We start from the raw sequence: 16,941 nt of genomic DNA, 5'->3' as shown, positions 1-16,941 counted from the left end.
ATTCTAGTAATGAGCCACGCTGAGCAGCTAGGATACTGTGTGCACCCCGTAGGCGTCTGCTGCACACCGTTCAACCTAAAACTACCTGAGCCAGGCTCCACTGCCACCCTACTAGATTTTTTTCTGTAAAAATGCTCAAGTATAAAAGAATTTGAAGTCTCAGTGACAGAGTAATTAAAAACAAAACAAAACAGAATTCTTGCTTTCTTTTTTTTTTTCAGGTGTGCAGAAGGAAAGTTCTCTGGACTGGAATGAGACACATGAGACAACAGTTTGGCATGACAACCACATTTCCTTCCACAGAAGCCAGCAAGCGCTGGCCCAAAATACTAGACAAAGCACTCCTATCTCCAGTTACACACACACACACACACACACACACACACACACACACACACACACAGTAGGCGACAGCAGCAATGGTTAACTATCCCACGGCACCTTTATGAACAGGATGGAGTATCTAGAACATGCGAAGCCTTGAAGCCACTCAGTTATCACACAATGCATAGAAATTGTAATGGTTTTTGGCAAGTTTTTTTTTAAATAACAAATGCTTTATAAAGCAATTTTTAAAAAATTATAAATGCTATTTTAAAAGTTGTAACATATTGGATTGTAGGTATAAAAGTTGAGTTAGATAAAGTTAATCTGGCTGGACTAATATTAAGTATGAACATCCAATATAAATAATCAATTATAAATTATTTAGGAAAGTAAGGTGTGATTTATAAAATGTTACAACACACAAAGTCAACAGACACTAAAACACTGTGCACAGTAAATGTGAGGATTCTTCCTAATTCTACATATCACAAATGAGGAAACTAGGCCAAAGCATTTTCAAAGCTCCCACCGAAACAAATGCAAAATGGTAAAAATGCTAATTCCAGTGTCATATCAAGACAGACATTCCATAAAAAGACAAGTAATTACACTGTACTTTTTTTTAAAAATCCTAAAATTTGATATTGTCTCCATTGATTATGATAAATACTATTTGTAAATTATGTCTGTGGAATCTCTTATGCTTCAATTCCTTTTCAGAAGAAAAGTCAAGCTAATACAAGAAGAGCTGGTGTGGTGGGTGTGGTGGTGCACACCTTTAATCCCAGCACTCGGGAGGGAGGCAGGCGGATCGCTGAGTTCACGCCAGCCTGGTCCACAAAGCAAGTCCAGGAAAGCCAAGGCTAACAGAGAAACCCTGTCTCGCAAAAACAAAAACAAAAATCAAGAAACACACTTTGCATTTCTAACCTCCCTGCTATAGACCTGGCTCCCGTTTCCCCTCTTACTGTCACTAAATTAATCCACTCAAGAAAGTCTTAATTATGTTGATGAAAATTTAATCCTTTTGACTGAAGGTGAAATAGTACACATCTTATCTCAAACCAATAATACAGACACTGTAGACCTGGATCTCCAAGAGAATGCCCAATAAAAAGGAACTCCCTGCACCTGGAATCCAATACTGGAAGATGTGGGTAGTGTGCCTTCCCATTTATAATTGAAAACCATAGTGGGACAAGCTGAGTGGCATTTGTTAAAAAACAATTACAGTAGATGTTATTCTAATGCACATTTCACAATGCAGTATGGCTAAAATCAAGACATAACTCTATACAATGAAAAGTTAAGTTTCACATTCAAATAGCCTATTAAAAAAACCAAATACGTGAGGGTTAATTCTGGGCATGGTGGTGCACACCTTTAATCCCAGCATTCCAGAAGCAGAGGCAGAGGCAGGCACATCTCTGTGAGTTCAAAGCCAAACTGGTCTACATGGAGTTCCAGCTAGCCAAAGCTATACAGTGAGACCTAATCTTAAAAAACAACCAAACAAGTTAAAAATACAGTTTAGAAAAGAAGCACTTTAACTCAGAGTTAACTTCCATGTAAGTGGGACTTCTCTAAAGTTATCACGTTTTTATATACGGACGGGGGGGGGGGGGGGGGGGGGAAGGGGGGTCAGGGTGCCTGGGTTCACCCGGTTCTCGTGCTAACACGATGGAAGACACAGGTCCTCATCTCATCTCCCTGGGGTGGTTTCCTGTTGTGATGAAGGATGCCCATTCAGCACAGCCAGAAAGGGCCTAAGGAAGCAGCCGAGAGTCTCCAGAAGAGAGAGAGAGAGAGAGAGAGAGAGAGAGAGAGAGAGAGAGAGAGAGAGAGAGGGAGGGAGAGAGAGAGAGAGAGAGAGAGAACGCACTTGTGTTCTGAGGCTCCAGTCAAAGCCCTTTCTCAAAAAAACAAAATAAAACAAAACAACAACAACAACAACAAAACAACTGTCTTGCACCAGGGATTTCATCAACAGCCTATCATTTCAGAGAGCCTACTACAGAATTAGCAGGAGCCCAAGCCTGGAACAGCCATGAGTGAAGGCCAGGACTCGGGTCCAGATGTCCTTGAGGGACAGCTGCTCTCGCCCATTCACTCTGGGACATGGGCAGCCCATCCCATTTTCTCCCTTACAGACGATGCTCACTAAAAATGACCACTGATAAGGGCAGCTGGAAGCCCCTGGTTCGGGGCCCAGTGTACGTCCTAACAAAGGAATGCTACAACAGATCCTTACACTCCGGTGTGCATGTGCCCCTGTGAGCACAGGCATAGTATACAAATGGCTTCACCTTGTTACTGATTTTAAGAGAAGTTATATGAAAAGTCTTCATAAAGTACTCAAAGTGGGACACGCTCTGCAGCAAACTGGAATATTCAACGACTTAAGTAACCGTAGAAGCACAAAGTGTGGAAGACAATGCAGAACAGGTGCAGCACAGAGATTTCCCCCTGGGCTCTCAAAAATGAAACTTATTACAGAGTCTTTACATTTTCTTTGAGAACAGGAAGAATTTTATACATCTTTACAGACTTCTCATCAACTGGATAGTCAATAAATATTTGCCTATGTCACCATAGATTTTCATCTCAATAAACTCACTGATTTCATGGCTATGGATGTTAGTTAATACAAGAGTTCTCACTATTTTAAGAACCTAACGGAAAAACCAGAGACTTAACCTACGTCAGAAAAAATGCAGGTGGGATACCGTAGCCAGGCAATACATTAATTTAGGGAAAACAAGCTGTGTATAGTGTTGCTGTAACCTCAGTACTCAGGATATGGAGGGCTGAGGAGGGTTAAAAGTTTCAGGCCATTAAGGCCTACACTGTGAAACCTGTATCAAAAAGAACTAAATACAACACAATAACTTAGAAGAAAATGAATTAACAAGAAAAATTTAAGATAGTTAAAATTATGTAATAAATATTTAATAGTTGACATTTGTTATATATGAAACATTCTACATTAGCCCTAATAACGATAATAAATGCTGGCATGTACCTCTGCCACAGAGTGGAATACTTTTGTAAGTTAAAATTCCAAATGATAAAAGCGTCATCTGGCAGTGGTATATCCTCAGTATTGTTTAGCTAAAAATACATGATTTAGAGGTAGTCACAGACTTTTATAATTTAATTAAAGAGATTCTAAATTGGCTATGCTTCTTCTAGTAAGCCATTTTTCAAAAGGTTTCTTACTCTAAATATCACAGTGTTCCTATTTGGTTAGTTGTCACAGCAAAACATAAATAAATAAAAAAATTCACATTACTGATGCAATTGTCTTGATGAAAATATAGTATTTAAGATTAAACAGGACAGATGTCCCTGTCAATCCTCAACAAACACAGCAAGGCCTCGGAACTGTCCAAGTCTGCCCTCGCAGTGCAGCGCAGCGCAGTGCAGTGCAGCACAGTGACAAGCCTTCTTCCTCAAAACAAACATTCTGCTTTCAACACAATCAGGATTTTAAAACTGTCTCAGATAAGAGTTTTATAGAAACCTTAAAAATGACAGGTATGCCACATAAAAATAGCCTTAAAAAGTTCCCTTATAGTGGGCTGGAAGTGTTGCAGAGGGACTGGAGAGAGCAGCTGTGTGTTCAAGCAGAGGCAGTGGGAGGTGGTTAGAGGCCAGCGTGCAGCCATGAAACATCGTCCAGCATTCCTTCAAGCCAGCCAGCCTTCAGCAAAGGGAAGACACTGTTCCTGTTTCTGGCTCAAACCACCCAAACCAACAACTAGCTCGTGCTGGGAAAAGGTGAATAGGAAAAGCTTGGGAGTAAGAAGACAGACTAAGCTGGGCGTGGTGGCGCACGCCTTTAATCCCAGCACTCGGGAGGCAGAGGCAGGTGGATCGCTGTGAGTTGGAGGCCAGCCTGGTCTACAAAGTGAGTCCAGGACAGCCAAGGCTACACAGAGAAACCCTGTCTCGAAAACCAAAAATCAAAAACAAAACAAAAAAAAACAAGACAGACTACTCTTCATGTAGCCAACTTATCATATTTCATTCTAAAATGAAGATAAATTACTTTCTCTTTAAGGTTGTTCACAGGATTTAGGTAATGCTTGTATGGAAATATACACATCTTTTCTTAACAATGCTTCTCTTGGAAGGACAAGCTCACGGAGTCACTCCTACCCAACACCGGCCCAGGCCGACCTGCCACTTCTGCACTGAAAGGCCACAGCCTCGAAGCCCTTGTGTGCTTATTACTTACTGATGCAGACCCACTTCGCCTTGAGAAGGCTGAGCTCTGGACAGTTTTTTTTTTTAAAGCACATTAGCTTGGAAGGTAGATGGTATTTTATACCATCTCATGATGAAAATACAAATACTCTTATGTGAGTTGCAAGGCTGATTAGAAGAAGACACAAACACTTGCCCCAACTGGGTGCCAGATGTAACCAACCAGTGCTGGTTTAGAGTCCTTATATATTACTGACTGCACAGGATTAGAAGGACCTCAGCTTGGCCTCATCATGGCTCTAATGTCTAAATTTACTTGATTTTTGAAGTGTCTTAACTGATAATTTACTACAGTCTTCAAGACTGGAAAACAAAAACTGGAAAAACCATATCAAATATTAAACTAAGACTATTACAGTTACAGAGCATCACAGATAAATGCCATTTCTATTTACTGAAAAGAAACTCCAGAATGCTTTGAGCTCTGCTAACCCTGGTAACAAAATATTGTGATTTAAAATGGGTGTCAATGTTCCTTTGATCTGCAGTGCAGAGTCCCGGGACCCCTGGGGGCAGAGAGCCGGACTGATGCCTGGACACAGTGACAGGACACGGCGTCCTGTCTCCACGAGTGTGTCAGATTCTTCAGTGGGGCCTCCGTTCTCTCCCTACCTTCAGCTGGGCCTCCGTTCTCTCCCTACCTTCAGCTGGGCCTCCGTTCTCTCTCTACCTTCAGCTGGGCCTCCGTTCTCTCCCTACCTTCAGCTGGGCCTCCGTTCTCTCCCTACCTTCAGCTGGGCCTCCGTTCTCTCCCTACCTTCAGCTGGGCCTCCGTTCTCTCCCTACCTTCAGCTGGGCCTCCGTTCTCTCCCTACCTTCAGCTGGGCCTCCGTTCTCTCCCTACCTTCAGCTGGGCCTCCGTTCTCTCCCTACCTTCAGCTGGGCCTCCGTTCTCTCCCTACCTTCAGCTGGGCCTCCGTTCTCTCCCTACCTTCAGCTGGGCCTCCGTTCTCTCCCTACCTTCAGCTGGGCCTCCGTTCTCTCCCTACCTTCAGCTGGGCCTCCGTTCTCTCCCTACCTTCAGCTGGGCCTCCGTTCTCTCTCTACCTTCCCTTTCATGCTTGATGTACAACCTGACACTCAGAAAGATTTCAAGGTTTTGGGTAGTTTTAAATTCCTTGTAAATCTGATGGTCAAACTCACTTACACTGATTTAGGGACAAAGAACATTCTATTCAGATCCAAGCACACCACTAAAAATGAGCTATGTAACAGTCTTTTATGGCCCCCTCCCCCCACAGTATCAGACCTTGCATATTATTTTTAAGTGAGATATCTTCCAAAAAAGAATGGCACCTTTACTCCTTCTCCTATACCTCCCTCCCCAAAGAAAAGGTCTGTAAGTGTTGGGTTCCCCAATACGGTGAAGGATGAGGCACAGATAACACTCTATACTAAAATATATAGAAAGTAACCTGACGCTGAGCTTATGATGCTGCTCCCGGGATCAGATCTGGCGCAGCAGCACTCTGCATGAGCAGGAACGCTGTCTCCTCCTGGTTCATACAGAATCTTTAAAAACTAAAAAAATAAACCCATCTATGAAGGAGACTAAGAGTGAGGGGGGTGGGAGGAGGAGTTGAGGACACAGTGTCTTGGATGACTCTAGGTTTCCTTTTTGATGTTTTTTTAAAACGGAATTCTTTCTCTACTGCTGCCTGAGAACCACTATGGTTTTGCCAAGTCTGTAACAGCAATTGTATGTAACCACCCACAAGCACACTTATTTGTCTCAAGCCTATAAATGCTATGTTGGGAATACTAAACTATTGCCATTGGCTTATCTGTAAAAAGAAAAATATAGATTTGCATTATATAAAGTCAGCACTGAGGGCAGGGAAGGTGGCGAAATGCAGTACACAGTGAGAGTTTCTTGGGACACAGAAACCAAAGTGAGGTCTTGAACGAGCCACCTGGTCAGGCCGTGTCTGAGGAAGAGTCGTAAGAGGAGACAATAAAATTGCCACTGTTGGAGTGGCCGGCCACCGACTGGGCAGCCTGCTGGCTCAGGTTGTTGCAGATGAGTACCAGCTGGTTGCTCTGGGCCTCAGACAAGGTGCTACAGCTCTGGTAGACACTGAAGTTGGTTTTCCTGCCAGGGATGTTGCCCTTCTCACACATGGTCTTCACCATCTTGGCTAGCTTGTTCTTGCCAAGGGCTTGACAGTTGTACCAGTGAAGAGCTGCCAAATTCACGACCGGCTTGATGGACAGGTAGAAGGGGGCGTCCTCATAGCGCATTGCGGGAGGCCGCCGCTGGGCGTACTCCTTATAGTCCTGCACCGGGCAGGTCTGCGGGGCGTGCTGGGTGGCGTAGACTCGTGAGTCTGCCCCTCCTCTCTTGGTCTTGGCATTCAGATCACCAGTGTCCTGGCCCATCCACTCCAAGTACTCGAGCCCAGTTTCTGTGACCCGCAGGCGGATATCGCCCCATTTCAAGGTGGATCCATGGAAGCCTGTGCAGTGCCCGAAAGCTTTTGTATTGTTGAGCCAAACAAGGTTGAGCAGACCCTCCGGGTTGTACCTGCTCAACAGTCCCCTCTTGCGCAGGATGAGCTCGTCGGCAAAGGTGAGCTTCATGGACTTGTGTGGCTTGTTGCCTTTCCCTTTGCAGCGGAGCTCGATCTGCTTCTGCTTCAGGGCCTCCTGGGAACGCTTGAACTCCTTGTCCCGAGTGATGCTGTAGCCGTACCTGTGCTCTTTCAGGTACCGTTCCAGCCCACACTGGTAGTTCGCCAAGCTGTTGGGTTCGTACTCAGACCCATCCTTCTGCCTGGCATCCACGAAGAAGGAGGCAAGGTAGGCATCTAGCTCCTTGCAAGGGATGACATAGATCTCTCTGGTTTCGGAAGGGTACTTGGAGATGAGGAACTCCCGGAAGTTGCGGAGCGCAGTCTGCGTGCTCCGGATGGTTTTCTCGTTCTGCTCCCTGCTGAGCTCAGCTGCTCTTTCATCCTGGTCTGCAACAAACGGGGGAGGGGAGGGACAGAGAGGGTGTTGATGAGTTCACACAATGCACTTGCTACTCTGAAAATAAAGTTTCCTTTATAACGAAAAGGGGAAAGAAGGATCAATTCTTCAGAGAACAGTGATAAACAGTATCGATGGGCTGGCTTGTTGCACTACTGAAGCCAAATTCAGTTTCACAAATGTACTGAACAAGATGTGGCAAGGGAGAACTTGTTTCAAAATGTTAAATTTTGTTATTTTTTGTTATTATTGTGTGGTGTGCTGCATGATGTGTGTGATTGAGTGTAGTGCAAATCCATGGATGACAAGCACTTTTATCCTCCAGAGCCATCTTGCTAGCCCTGAGTCACACAATTTACTGAGTGAAGGTTTGTAGAAAGGGTGAAACTGAAGATAGTCTTTTTGTTTGGAAAAAAAAAAAAAGTGGGACAGAAATGTGCTATTTGTCCTATGTAGCAGTGAGGCACCCCGTCCCCCAGCTGTTAAAATCACTTCATTTGTGAAACTGGAGGCAGCACTGGTTCCACTGGCTGCATTTGCTACTGTTGTTACTGTAACACATCACTGGACCTCTTTTTAGAAAGTCTTTTTTTAGCAATGGTCTATAGGATTTCAGGCCAACACAACTTCTAAGTATTCCTATGGCAGCAAAACAGTTTGTAATTAAGTGAACAGAATCTACCTGGTATTTTAAAGGAAAACCAGGACAGAGCTTTATGATAACAAAAGAAAAATAAAATGTGAACGTTATAAATGAAGTGAAAGAAAGGGCCTGGTTCAGTGGTATGTTTTCTGACTTGTTATCTGCCTTCTGCCTGAAGGACTTGCAGCATAAACTAGGGACCTTCCATTATGTGGCACTGGTGCGAGGCAGCAGGCCTCACACTTTACCATGCTTCAAACTTAGGATGCTTTACCAAATACAGACGAGTGATGGCAAGCCTCGAACCTGCATTTTAGCCAATACTCCTATACTCCTGATGAGACTCAAAAGCATACCAGAGTAAACAAAGTTCTGGTGGATCAGCCTGTAATTAAGCGTCTCTGGAGACAGGGGTCTCAAATTCAAAGGCTACCTAGACTCAGGAAAGTCAACTCTGTTTTTCCCATTAAAAAAAAAAAAGGTAATAAACATTTAATTTAAACTTGAGACCTTAACATTAATCCCAGCACTTGGGAGGCAGAGGCAGGGGCAGGGACAGGGGGAGGGGCAGAGGAAGGGGCAGGGACAGGGGGAGGGGCAGAGGAAGGGGCAGGGACAGGGGCAGAGGAAGGGGAAGGGGAAAACGAAGGGGAAGAAAAGGAAGAAGGAGAAGAAAGAAGGAGGAAGGAAGGAGAAGAGAAGAAGAAGAAGAAGAAGAAGGAGAAGGAGAAGAAGGAGAAGAAGAAGAAGGAGAAGAAGAAGGAAAAGAAAAAGAAAATTTGGTTTAAAAATACCTGTTCTGTATGTCAAACATGGTCCAGACAAAACTCAGAAATCCAAACTAAAATTATACAATGGAAACAAGCCTGTCTACTAGTAAGCAATAAAGTTGGTTTTTTAAAGAGGGAAGCCCAGAAGATAATTTAAAACAACAAAAAATACAACTTAGGACTCTTGGGTATAAGGCAATAGCATTTTGTTTATTGAAAATATATAGGGAGAAAAACTTCAGGTTAATTTGTAAGACTGCTCAGTGGAATTCTTTGTAATTACTATACTCAATAATTGAAATATTTTAATATGCTGAATTTCATTCACAGGATACTACTTTTTTATAAGACATTACCACACATTACTATGTATCTATGAATAATCATGTTATTTTTAAACGACAATTCCAAGACAGATTTCCGAATTTCTTGTGTACACGGGCACACCTGAAAGATGACATTTCCAAAATTCAAGTGCACAGACGTCATGGTTCACCAGTTTAACGTTCAGTCTCTCTCTTTGTAGTCGTAACTGCTTATACATTCACAGTGAAGGCGGCCCTCTCTCTCCAGTAAAAACAAAGAAGCAGGGGTAGAGTGCAACCTTCTATCCGCCACTTCCTGCTTTACACATAAAGTCAGAAGCCAGCCTGTGTTTACTCTGGCTGCTTATGCAAATTTGTAATCCCAGTCTTCAAACTTCGAAGGTTTTCCAGGAAATAAGCAAATACAGGCAACTTCACGGGGAAAACTTCCAGCCCCTCAGCATTCATGTGGGCTCTTACACTGTCCCCTGAAATCCACTGCGTCAAATCCCATCAAGACTCACTGATTACTTGGCCAGCACTCGTTTTTAGTTTGTAAAATATTCATTACGTCTACCTCCTTTACACACACACACACACACACACACACACACACACACACACACACACGGGTTCAGTGTTGATTTAAAGGTGGGAGATGATTTCAGGGCATGTGAGCAAGACACCGAGGCACACGGGCAGCCTGCTGCAGGGCAGCTGGTGAGATGGCTGTAAGTGGGCTCATGTGCTGCAGAGTCCTCACAGGACACAGTCCTAGCCCGGGCCAGCTCTCCTACATGTGCCTCTCTGCCACATTTTCAGCTCCAACCTAAACCACCCTGAGCTGACCGCCTCCAGTCATCCTCAGCTCAATCCTTCTTGCAAGGCTTTCCCTCGTTTCGGTTGGGTCTGAAGCCAAGTTAAGAACAAGAAGAACATCATGACGGGTGGATCGGGGCCCAGGGGGGTCTGCTCAAATTACTGCGCTAACCAAGGACAATACAATAGTAAACTTCGAACCCCTACTCTGATTTACCCAATGGACAGGACATTTTCCACAATTTTGTGGAGAGCGGGGACTGACTCTGACATGAACTATGGTGCTCCATATTTGACCACTTCTCCTTGGTGGGGAGGCCTGGTGGCACTCAGAGAAAGGATAAGCAGGCTACCGAGATGAGACTTGATAGCCTATGACCATATAGTGGGGGAGGAGGTCCCCCTCAGTCACAGACCTAGGGGAAGGGAATAGGGTGAAAGAGGGAAGGAGGGAGGGAAGAATGAGAGGATACAAGTGATGAAATAACAATTGAGTTGTAATCTGAATAAATAAATTAAAAAAAAAAAAAAAAGAACCACGCTGCATCTGCTGGAGACCAGCCCAAGAGAGCTGTGGCCCTGCCTGCCTTTTCCAGCAGCTGGGAATGCACCACAGGAGGCAGCTGGAAGGGTAGGAAAGCCCTCACTCTGGGCAAAGAGATAGTTCTCAAACCCTGTACAAGTAATAAATAGTCAGCTAATAAGAAAATCAAGTAAGAGAAAGTCAATAGTAAAACAAAACAACGACAAGTATCATGCATTCACCTCTAGTTTTAGAAAAGTTTCCGCTCCACTCCTTTTAAGGTTTATAATTAGGTATGACATACACAGATACAGTCATTAAGTGCTCACAACTTTGACCAAGGGTCTTCACCTGTGAGCCTAGCAGCCATCTCAGAACATTCCTTCTTCCATCATATGCTGGCTCCAAGGAAGCTGCTCTCCTGGCTTGAAATGTCACAGTTTGGCTGGCCGACTGCTATAATGCCTGAGTGGAACTTGGGCTCTGGCTTCTTTGTTCTCGGCTCACCCATGCTTGTGCATCTGCAGGCACTTCATCCTCTATGCGGAGCAACGGTCCATTGCACAGGAATCCAGCATCTTCGTAAGCTCCAACGGCCCAGAGTATGGCAGCCAAGAACATGTAGAAACAGATTATTTCTTCTAATTAGAGCAAGTGCTCGCTTTCTGTAGCTGTGTGTGTTCCTGTTCACTGTGTTCAGTGTGTGCAGCACAGTACTTGGTGTAGGCCTGAGGTTGCTTCTTCAGCTGCTCCCCTCCTTATACTTGTGTGTATGAGGTATGTGCATACTCATCTGCACGAGTGTGGGTGCACATGCAGAGGTCAGAGGACAACCTCGGGGTTTTTCTTCTACCTTGAGGCAGTTCCCCACTGTGTATAGCTGGTTGGCTGGCCCACAAGCATCTTCTCCCGTTTCACTGCAATAGGATGCTCATCATCAGACCTAGATTTAGTTCTGGGATTCAAATTCATTCTGGCATCCACCCATCTCTCCAGCCCTTCCACTTGATTCAAGCCAGAGCCCCTCACTGCACTCAGAGCTCACCAATCTGCTACCCTGGTTGGCCTAGTCTCTGCCTCCCAGGAATGGGATTCTGAGCACACAATGCCACACCCAACTGTTTATACACTCGTGCTGGGGATCTGAACTCGGGTCTTCATGCTTGCCAAAGGAGCTATGTCCCTAGCTCCTAGATCAAATATGTAAATCATGTAAATCTGCAGGGATGAAAATAATGTCTCCTACAGCTTCCACCAGCTTATATGCATAATGCGCGCGTGCACCCTAGTGTGTAATTTAGGATCGAATCTAAGGAGCTATCTTACAAAGCTTCACCTTCCACCCAGTCTCCTCCAACCCACCTGGGCAGCAGCCTGAAACCTCAGCAAGTTGGGCCACCTCACAAGTGACAGGTCAGGAACTGAGTGGCCTGGTCAACAAGTGCAATGTACACAGCTCTTGCTTTGGCGGATTTAGCATCTAGTGGGAGGACCATAACCAAAGTCAATCTTTACTATACTAGCCCGAGTGCTTGAAGAACACCAGCATTTTCAGGACATTTTGAAGTTCCTCACAGCCCGAGTCAGGGGTTTACACCCTCCCCATGCTCCATTAATCCAATTATTTTCTCCCTTGTTAAGGAGATGGCATGGAAGCACACATAACTAGTGCAGTATCTTATGTTTTCATTTATTTTGAGATCTATGTTAGATTTAAACCAGACTTATCTGCTTCTGTTGCTGCTGCATCAAATTTAAAATTAGCACAAACTTAGCTGTGGCATCTCTATGTGCTGTTATTAAAGCAATGTATCTGCAGCAATAGTGAACCATTCCTGATGGTTAACTTCTCCTTTATTAGTTTCATGTACAACAAAGAGTAGTTTGTCTCATTTTTCACTTAGTAAAGGAATGTTCTAATTCTCTATAAACTAGTAAACAATAAGCCCATGAGCTTATTAAATAAGAATACATTTTACATTTGAAAAACAAAATATGTAGTGAGCAGATTTATATGTAGGAAGCTGAGGCTGGAATCAACAATGAGTCCACACTCGTGGGCATCATTAAGACCCCAGCATTTGAAGGATTTCCATGGGTAAAAAGGCCAGCCCTTAACTGTTGTGAGGATGACATCACACGCAGGGCCCCGGGAAGCGCTGCAGGGGCTGCAGGAGATGAGATCTTGTCAAGCCTACGTCGTGAGGGAGCTTCATCTACTGCCCATCCTCGGAGGGAGTGCAAAGTGTTCTGGAAGGTCAGATACCGTTTGATCAAGCAACAAAGGAGGGTGGAGCATGCCTGAGAAAACTGCTTGAGCAAAGGGCAAAGATGAGAAAGAGCACATGAGCTCGTGATCATAAAGTGCCGCCTGGTGTTCAGGGTAGGGGACAGTCTGAATGGGGAGAAAGCGAGACCAGAGGGACAACCACAGAGACGACGCTAAGTGCCGAGAACCACCAAATGTCAAAAGGTTCTGCCAGAGGTCCTGTCTAAATCAATAAACAGACCCACAGCCATTTCCCACCTCTGCTGTCCCTTACTCTGCTGTGACCACCGACCATCATCATCTGTCACCCTCCAATTTGCCTCTCTCTGCGCAGCTGACTCCTTGGACCTCAACGCGTTATCACTCAAAAGTCTGAGAAGGCGTCCGAGAAGTAACAGTGCTCAGTAAGTGGTGGTTAGCTGAGTCAGCACTCAAGGTGAAAGGACAGTTCCTGAGAACACTGTGTATTACTTGGATCAACTGTGCTGACTGCATTTAGAAAGCATTAAGAACAAAGCAAGGGGCACTGGTTTAAATGTGTGGTGTCACAATCAGACCTCACATGCTGACTTGATCCTTCTGTAGGACTGTTAACAGTCAGCTGGGGTCAGAGCTGGTGGTATTGAATATCCATGATGGTATGAAATGGCATAAGAGGCCCGAGTAGTTTTCCTCAGGGATATTTCCCTAGGAAATTAGAATTACCAGCCATCACTATAAATTGCTTGATGAGCCTAGTAGTACAAGCCTGTGAGTTTAAGACCAGTGTAGGCTACATAATAAAACCATCTCAAACAAACACACAAACTCAACACCCCCCCAATCCCCCAAAACAAACAAACAACAAAAACTGCTACAAGATAACATCTTCATCTTATCAGGGTAAGAAAACAAATAATGCTTTAACAAGGTTGTATCAGAATGTATGTATCCATAAAAGTGGGTGACAGCTTCCTCTTCCTTTTCTGATCTTTACTCTAAAGATAATGTACTGACAGCATAAGGTTGACAAGGTACTTCCTTCATAGAGACATCTTGTTTGAAAGAAACAAATTTCTTATGACTTTCTTTGTGGAGAAATAAGAACCCTGTTTGACAATCTTAGGAAACAAACAACCTAAATTTCATTTGTTAATGGGTATAAAAACTTACTTGGCAACACTTCACTTTTGTTGTTGTTGTTGTTGTTATCATTGTTTTTTGAGACAGGGTTTCTCTGTGTAGCCTTGACTGTCCCGGACTTGCTTTGGAGACCAGGCTGGCCTCGAACTCACAGAGATCCACCTGCCTCTGCTTTCCGAGTGCTGGGATTAAAGGTGTGCGCCACCACGCCTGGCTTACACTTCATTTTTTAAAAACAGCAATAGCTCTTAATAGCCACAACAGTAAGCTATATTTGCCTTAAATGTAAAAAATAAATTGTGATATAATTTTACAATTGCTATAAAATACATTAAAAAGTCACTGGATTTCTTCTTTTTTAAGCCTGTTCCTTCCTACTTTCTGCCTTTTGCTAAAACTTGAAACCCAGGCTAGGGTGTTAACATCATTAAATGAAGCCAGGCATCTCTCATATTGCAGTTCTTTGACCAGCAAATTATGTCTATGCTTGGTTAATCTTTTCTGATTGTAGTAAAACACATTTCATTCACACACACACACACACACACACACACACACACACACACACACACACACCTTTGGAGAACATAAAACTTGAAACTACAAAGTACTTCATCTAATAGGATTTTTTGATAGTATCTTTTACTGAGGCACAAATAACTCAGAGGCATCCATCACCTGCTTACGATTCTGGATAGGCACACCATGTGACTACACAGCCTCTGGAGAACTTCCTCAGCAGAAATTTAGGAAAAAACAGCAGGACTACAAAATTTTGTATGGAATCAACACAGGGGTCTGAAGTGGATGGAAAAGGCCTGGTTCTTTCTTACCTGTGCCAGTAATCATTTCTATATGAATTAAATCAGACCACAAAGCTGTATGTTGAGAGGTAGGGGTGAAACCATAGCATGGAATTAACTAAGCCTATCAGGGTACAGTACACTGCATTTTGACAAGTCCCCAGCTGGTTCTAACACACGTGTGGCCCACGAGTGCACACTCTGAGTGCCTGGGAAGGCCTCTTCCTCCTCCCAGGCAAGACACTTGCTGAACACTGAGGAGGCTTGTTTGCTGTTGTGCATGTTGTACATTACTGGTCATGCACGTGACTAAGGAGGCCAGAAGCAGGGGCTGGATCCCTCAGAACTGCGGTTACCAGCAGCTGTGAACCATCGTATAGGTGCCCAATACAGTACACACTCTTAACCACCAAGTCAACTCTCCAGCCCTGGAATCATTCCTTTTTTTTTTTTTATTTTTTGGCTGGGGGGAAGGGAGGTGTTGAGACAGGGTTTCTCTGTGTAGCCTTGGCTGTCCTGGACCTGCTTTGTAGACCAAGCTGGCCTCGAACTCACAGAGATACTCCTGCCTCTACCTCCCCAAATTCTGGGATTAAAGGTATGTGCCACCAAGCCCAGCCTGGAATCAATCTTAAATTAAATACTGCTTAACTAACTGCAAGTCCATGTTTGAATCTTAATCTACTTGGCCCCATGCACCTACCATAGGCAATGTGGCCACTGGTTAATAGATCTTTGCCAACATAACGCCCTTCCAATCTTAGAAGCACTGCTTGAGCTGAGCTACATAAAACCATGTCTGTTTTTAAACTAAGCCTTAGTTTCCTTAACTGAAGTGCTTTTAATTGTATCTCTTAAGAGTTGTATGGGAGTTGGGTAAGATAGCAAAGAATATTACTTAGCTCCGTGTTGGGTACACAATGTATCAAGTTCAACCTTCTAAACACACAGCTACTTAGAACAGGGATCCACCATAGGGAGCCTGCATCTCCCTATGCTAGCAGCAGGTGCAGCTCAGTGGCAGAGCACTTGTCGAGCAGTAAGTCCTGGGTTTGATCGCCAGCACCACAAACACTTCAACTGAGTTCCACTGTTGCTACTTTTTTGTAACAAAACATTAGCTAATTTCCCTAAGCCATTCCTGTATAAGCAAATACTTTGTTATGGGCAGCTGTGAACTGGAATTTATATCTTAGGCAGCTTTTTGGAGACCATTTATTCCCCAGCTTTATGGTGTCACTATGAGACAAGGTACGTGACTGAATGAGTTCAGTATAGAATTAAACAATGGTATAATCGTAGATTTCTCTCTTCTGAGAATTGTGGCCTTTTAAAATAACAAAATAAAGACACTAAAAGGCAAAAAGGAGATCATCCAACAGGCTTAAAAACAAACTAGAAAAGGCTTAAATCTCAAAGTTAATCCCCACCCATGGAAAGAAACTAAGCATTCCAAAGCACAGGCAAAAGAAGAAAAGGAGAATAAATATTGTATGGCGTTAATCACGATAAGAAGCACTCTCCTTCTGGCTGAAATGTACTCTTAAATCACCCTCAGAATGCGGCTGCATCTGCAGGCTTAACGGCATGAACGCCCCACGTCGGTAATTAATGTAATACATCATCCTGTGGGCTGTTCACAGAGCGTGACAGGGCCCATTGAGATATAGCTTATTAGAGACCAGAGAACCCCCACCTTTTTATTATACTGCCAGACACTGAATCAAGAGGACCTTCTGATGTGTCTGAATATCTGCCACTGGTGTAATATATAAAATATACAGTGAGCTGCTGCCAGCAGACGTTGAACAACAACACAGCACACACAATTTCCGAAACCAATCTTGCTTTTCCACTCTCACTTTCCAAGACTTGAGGCACTGGCTGAAGACACAGATCCACTGTAGAGTGAGCATTTGCATTTCCCAGATTCAGGAACGAAGGCTTGGCTGTGCCCTCACGCAGCCTCTTACAGGTCACTTTATACTGGTTTACATGTACAGCACAATATCTTACACAGACATTCTCAACCAACCCACACGTTTTCCAGTGCTTTAAACATGATTCCTAAAAGAAACACGTTAAGAAATTCAATAGTAAATTATTTCCCAAAGTAAAAAT

General features: G+C 43.9%; 1 protein-coding gene across 4 annotated transcripts in view; it reads right to left on the bottom strand.

The window, feature by feature from the left end:
- Window positions 1–16,941, bottom strand: part of KIAA1958 — a 139,647-nt gene that overhangs the window by 35,509 nt on the left and 87,197 nt on the right. Inside the window, exon 3 of one of the 4 annotated variants that reach the window (XM_084750152.1) lies at window positions 7,473–7,556. The exons of 1 other annotated variant lie outside the window; for it this stretch is intronic. In XM_084750152.1, coding sequence (XP_084606278.1) covers window positions 7,473–7,556 — 84 coding nt within the window. Of the gene's footprint in view, window positions 1–5,533; window positions 7,557–16,941 lie in introns of those variants that run through there. 2 more of the 4 variants (XM_084750149.1, XM_084750150.1) reach the window with 2 other exon arrangements.

This window comes from Acomys minous (assembly GCF_964271855.1).
Source record: "Acomys minous genome assembly, chromosome: 1".
In the NCBI taxonomy this organism is placed as follows: domain Eukaryota; kingdom Metazoa; phylum Chordata; class Mammalia; order Rodentia; family Muridae; genus Acomys; species Acomys minous.
The sequence above is the reverse complement of the archived record's forward strand: the minus strand, read 5'-3'. Positions and strand labels throughout refer to the sequence as shown.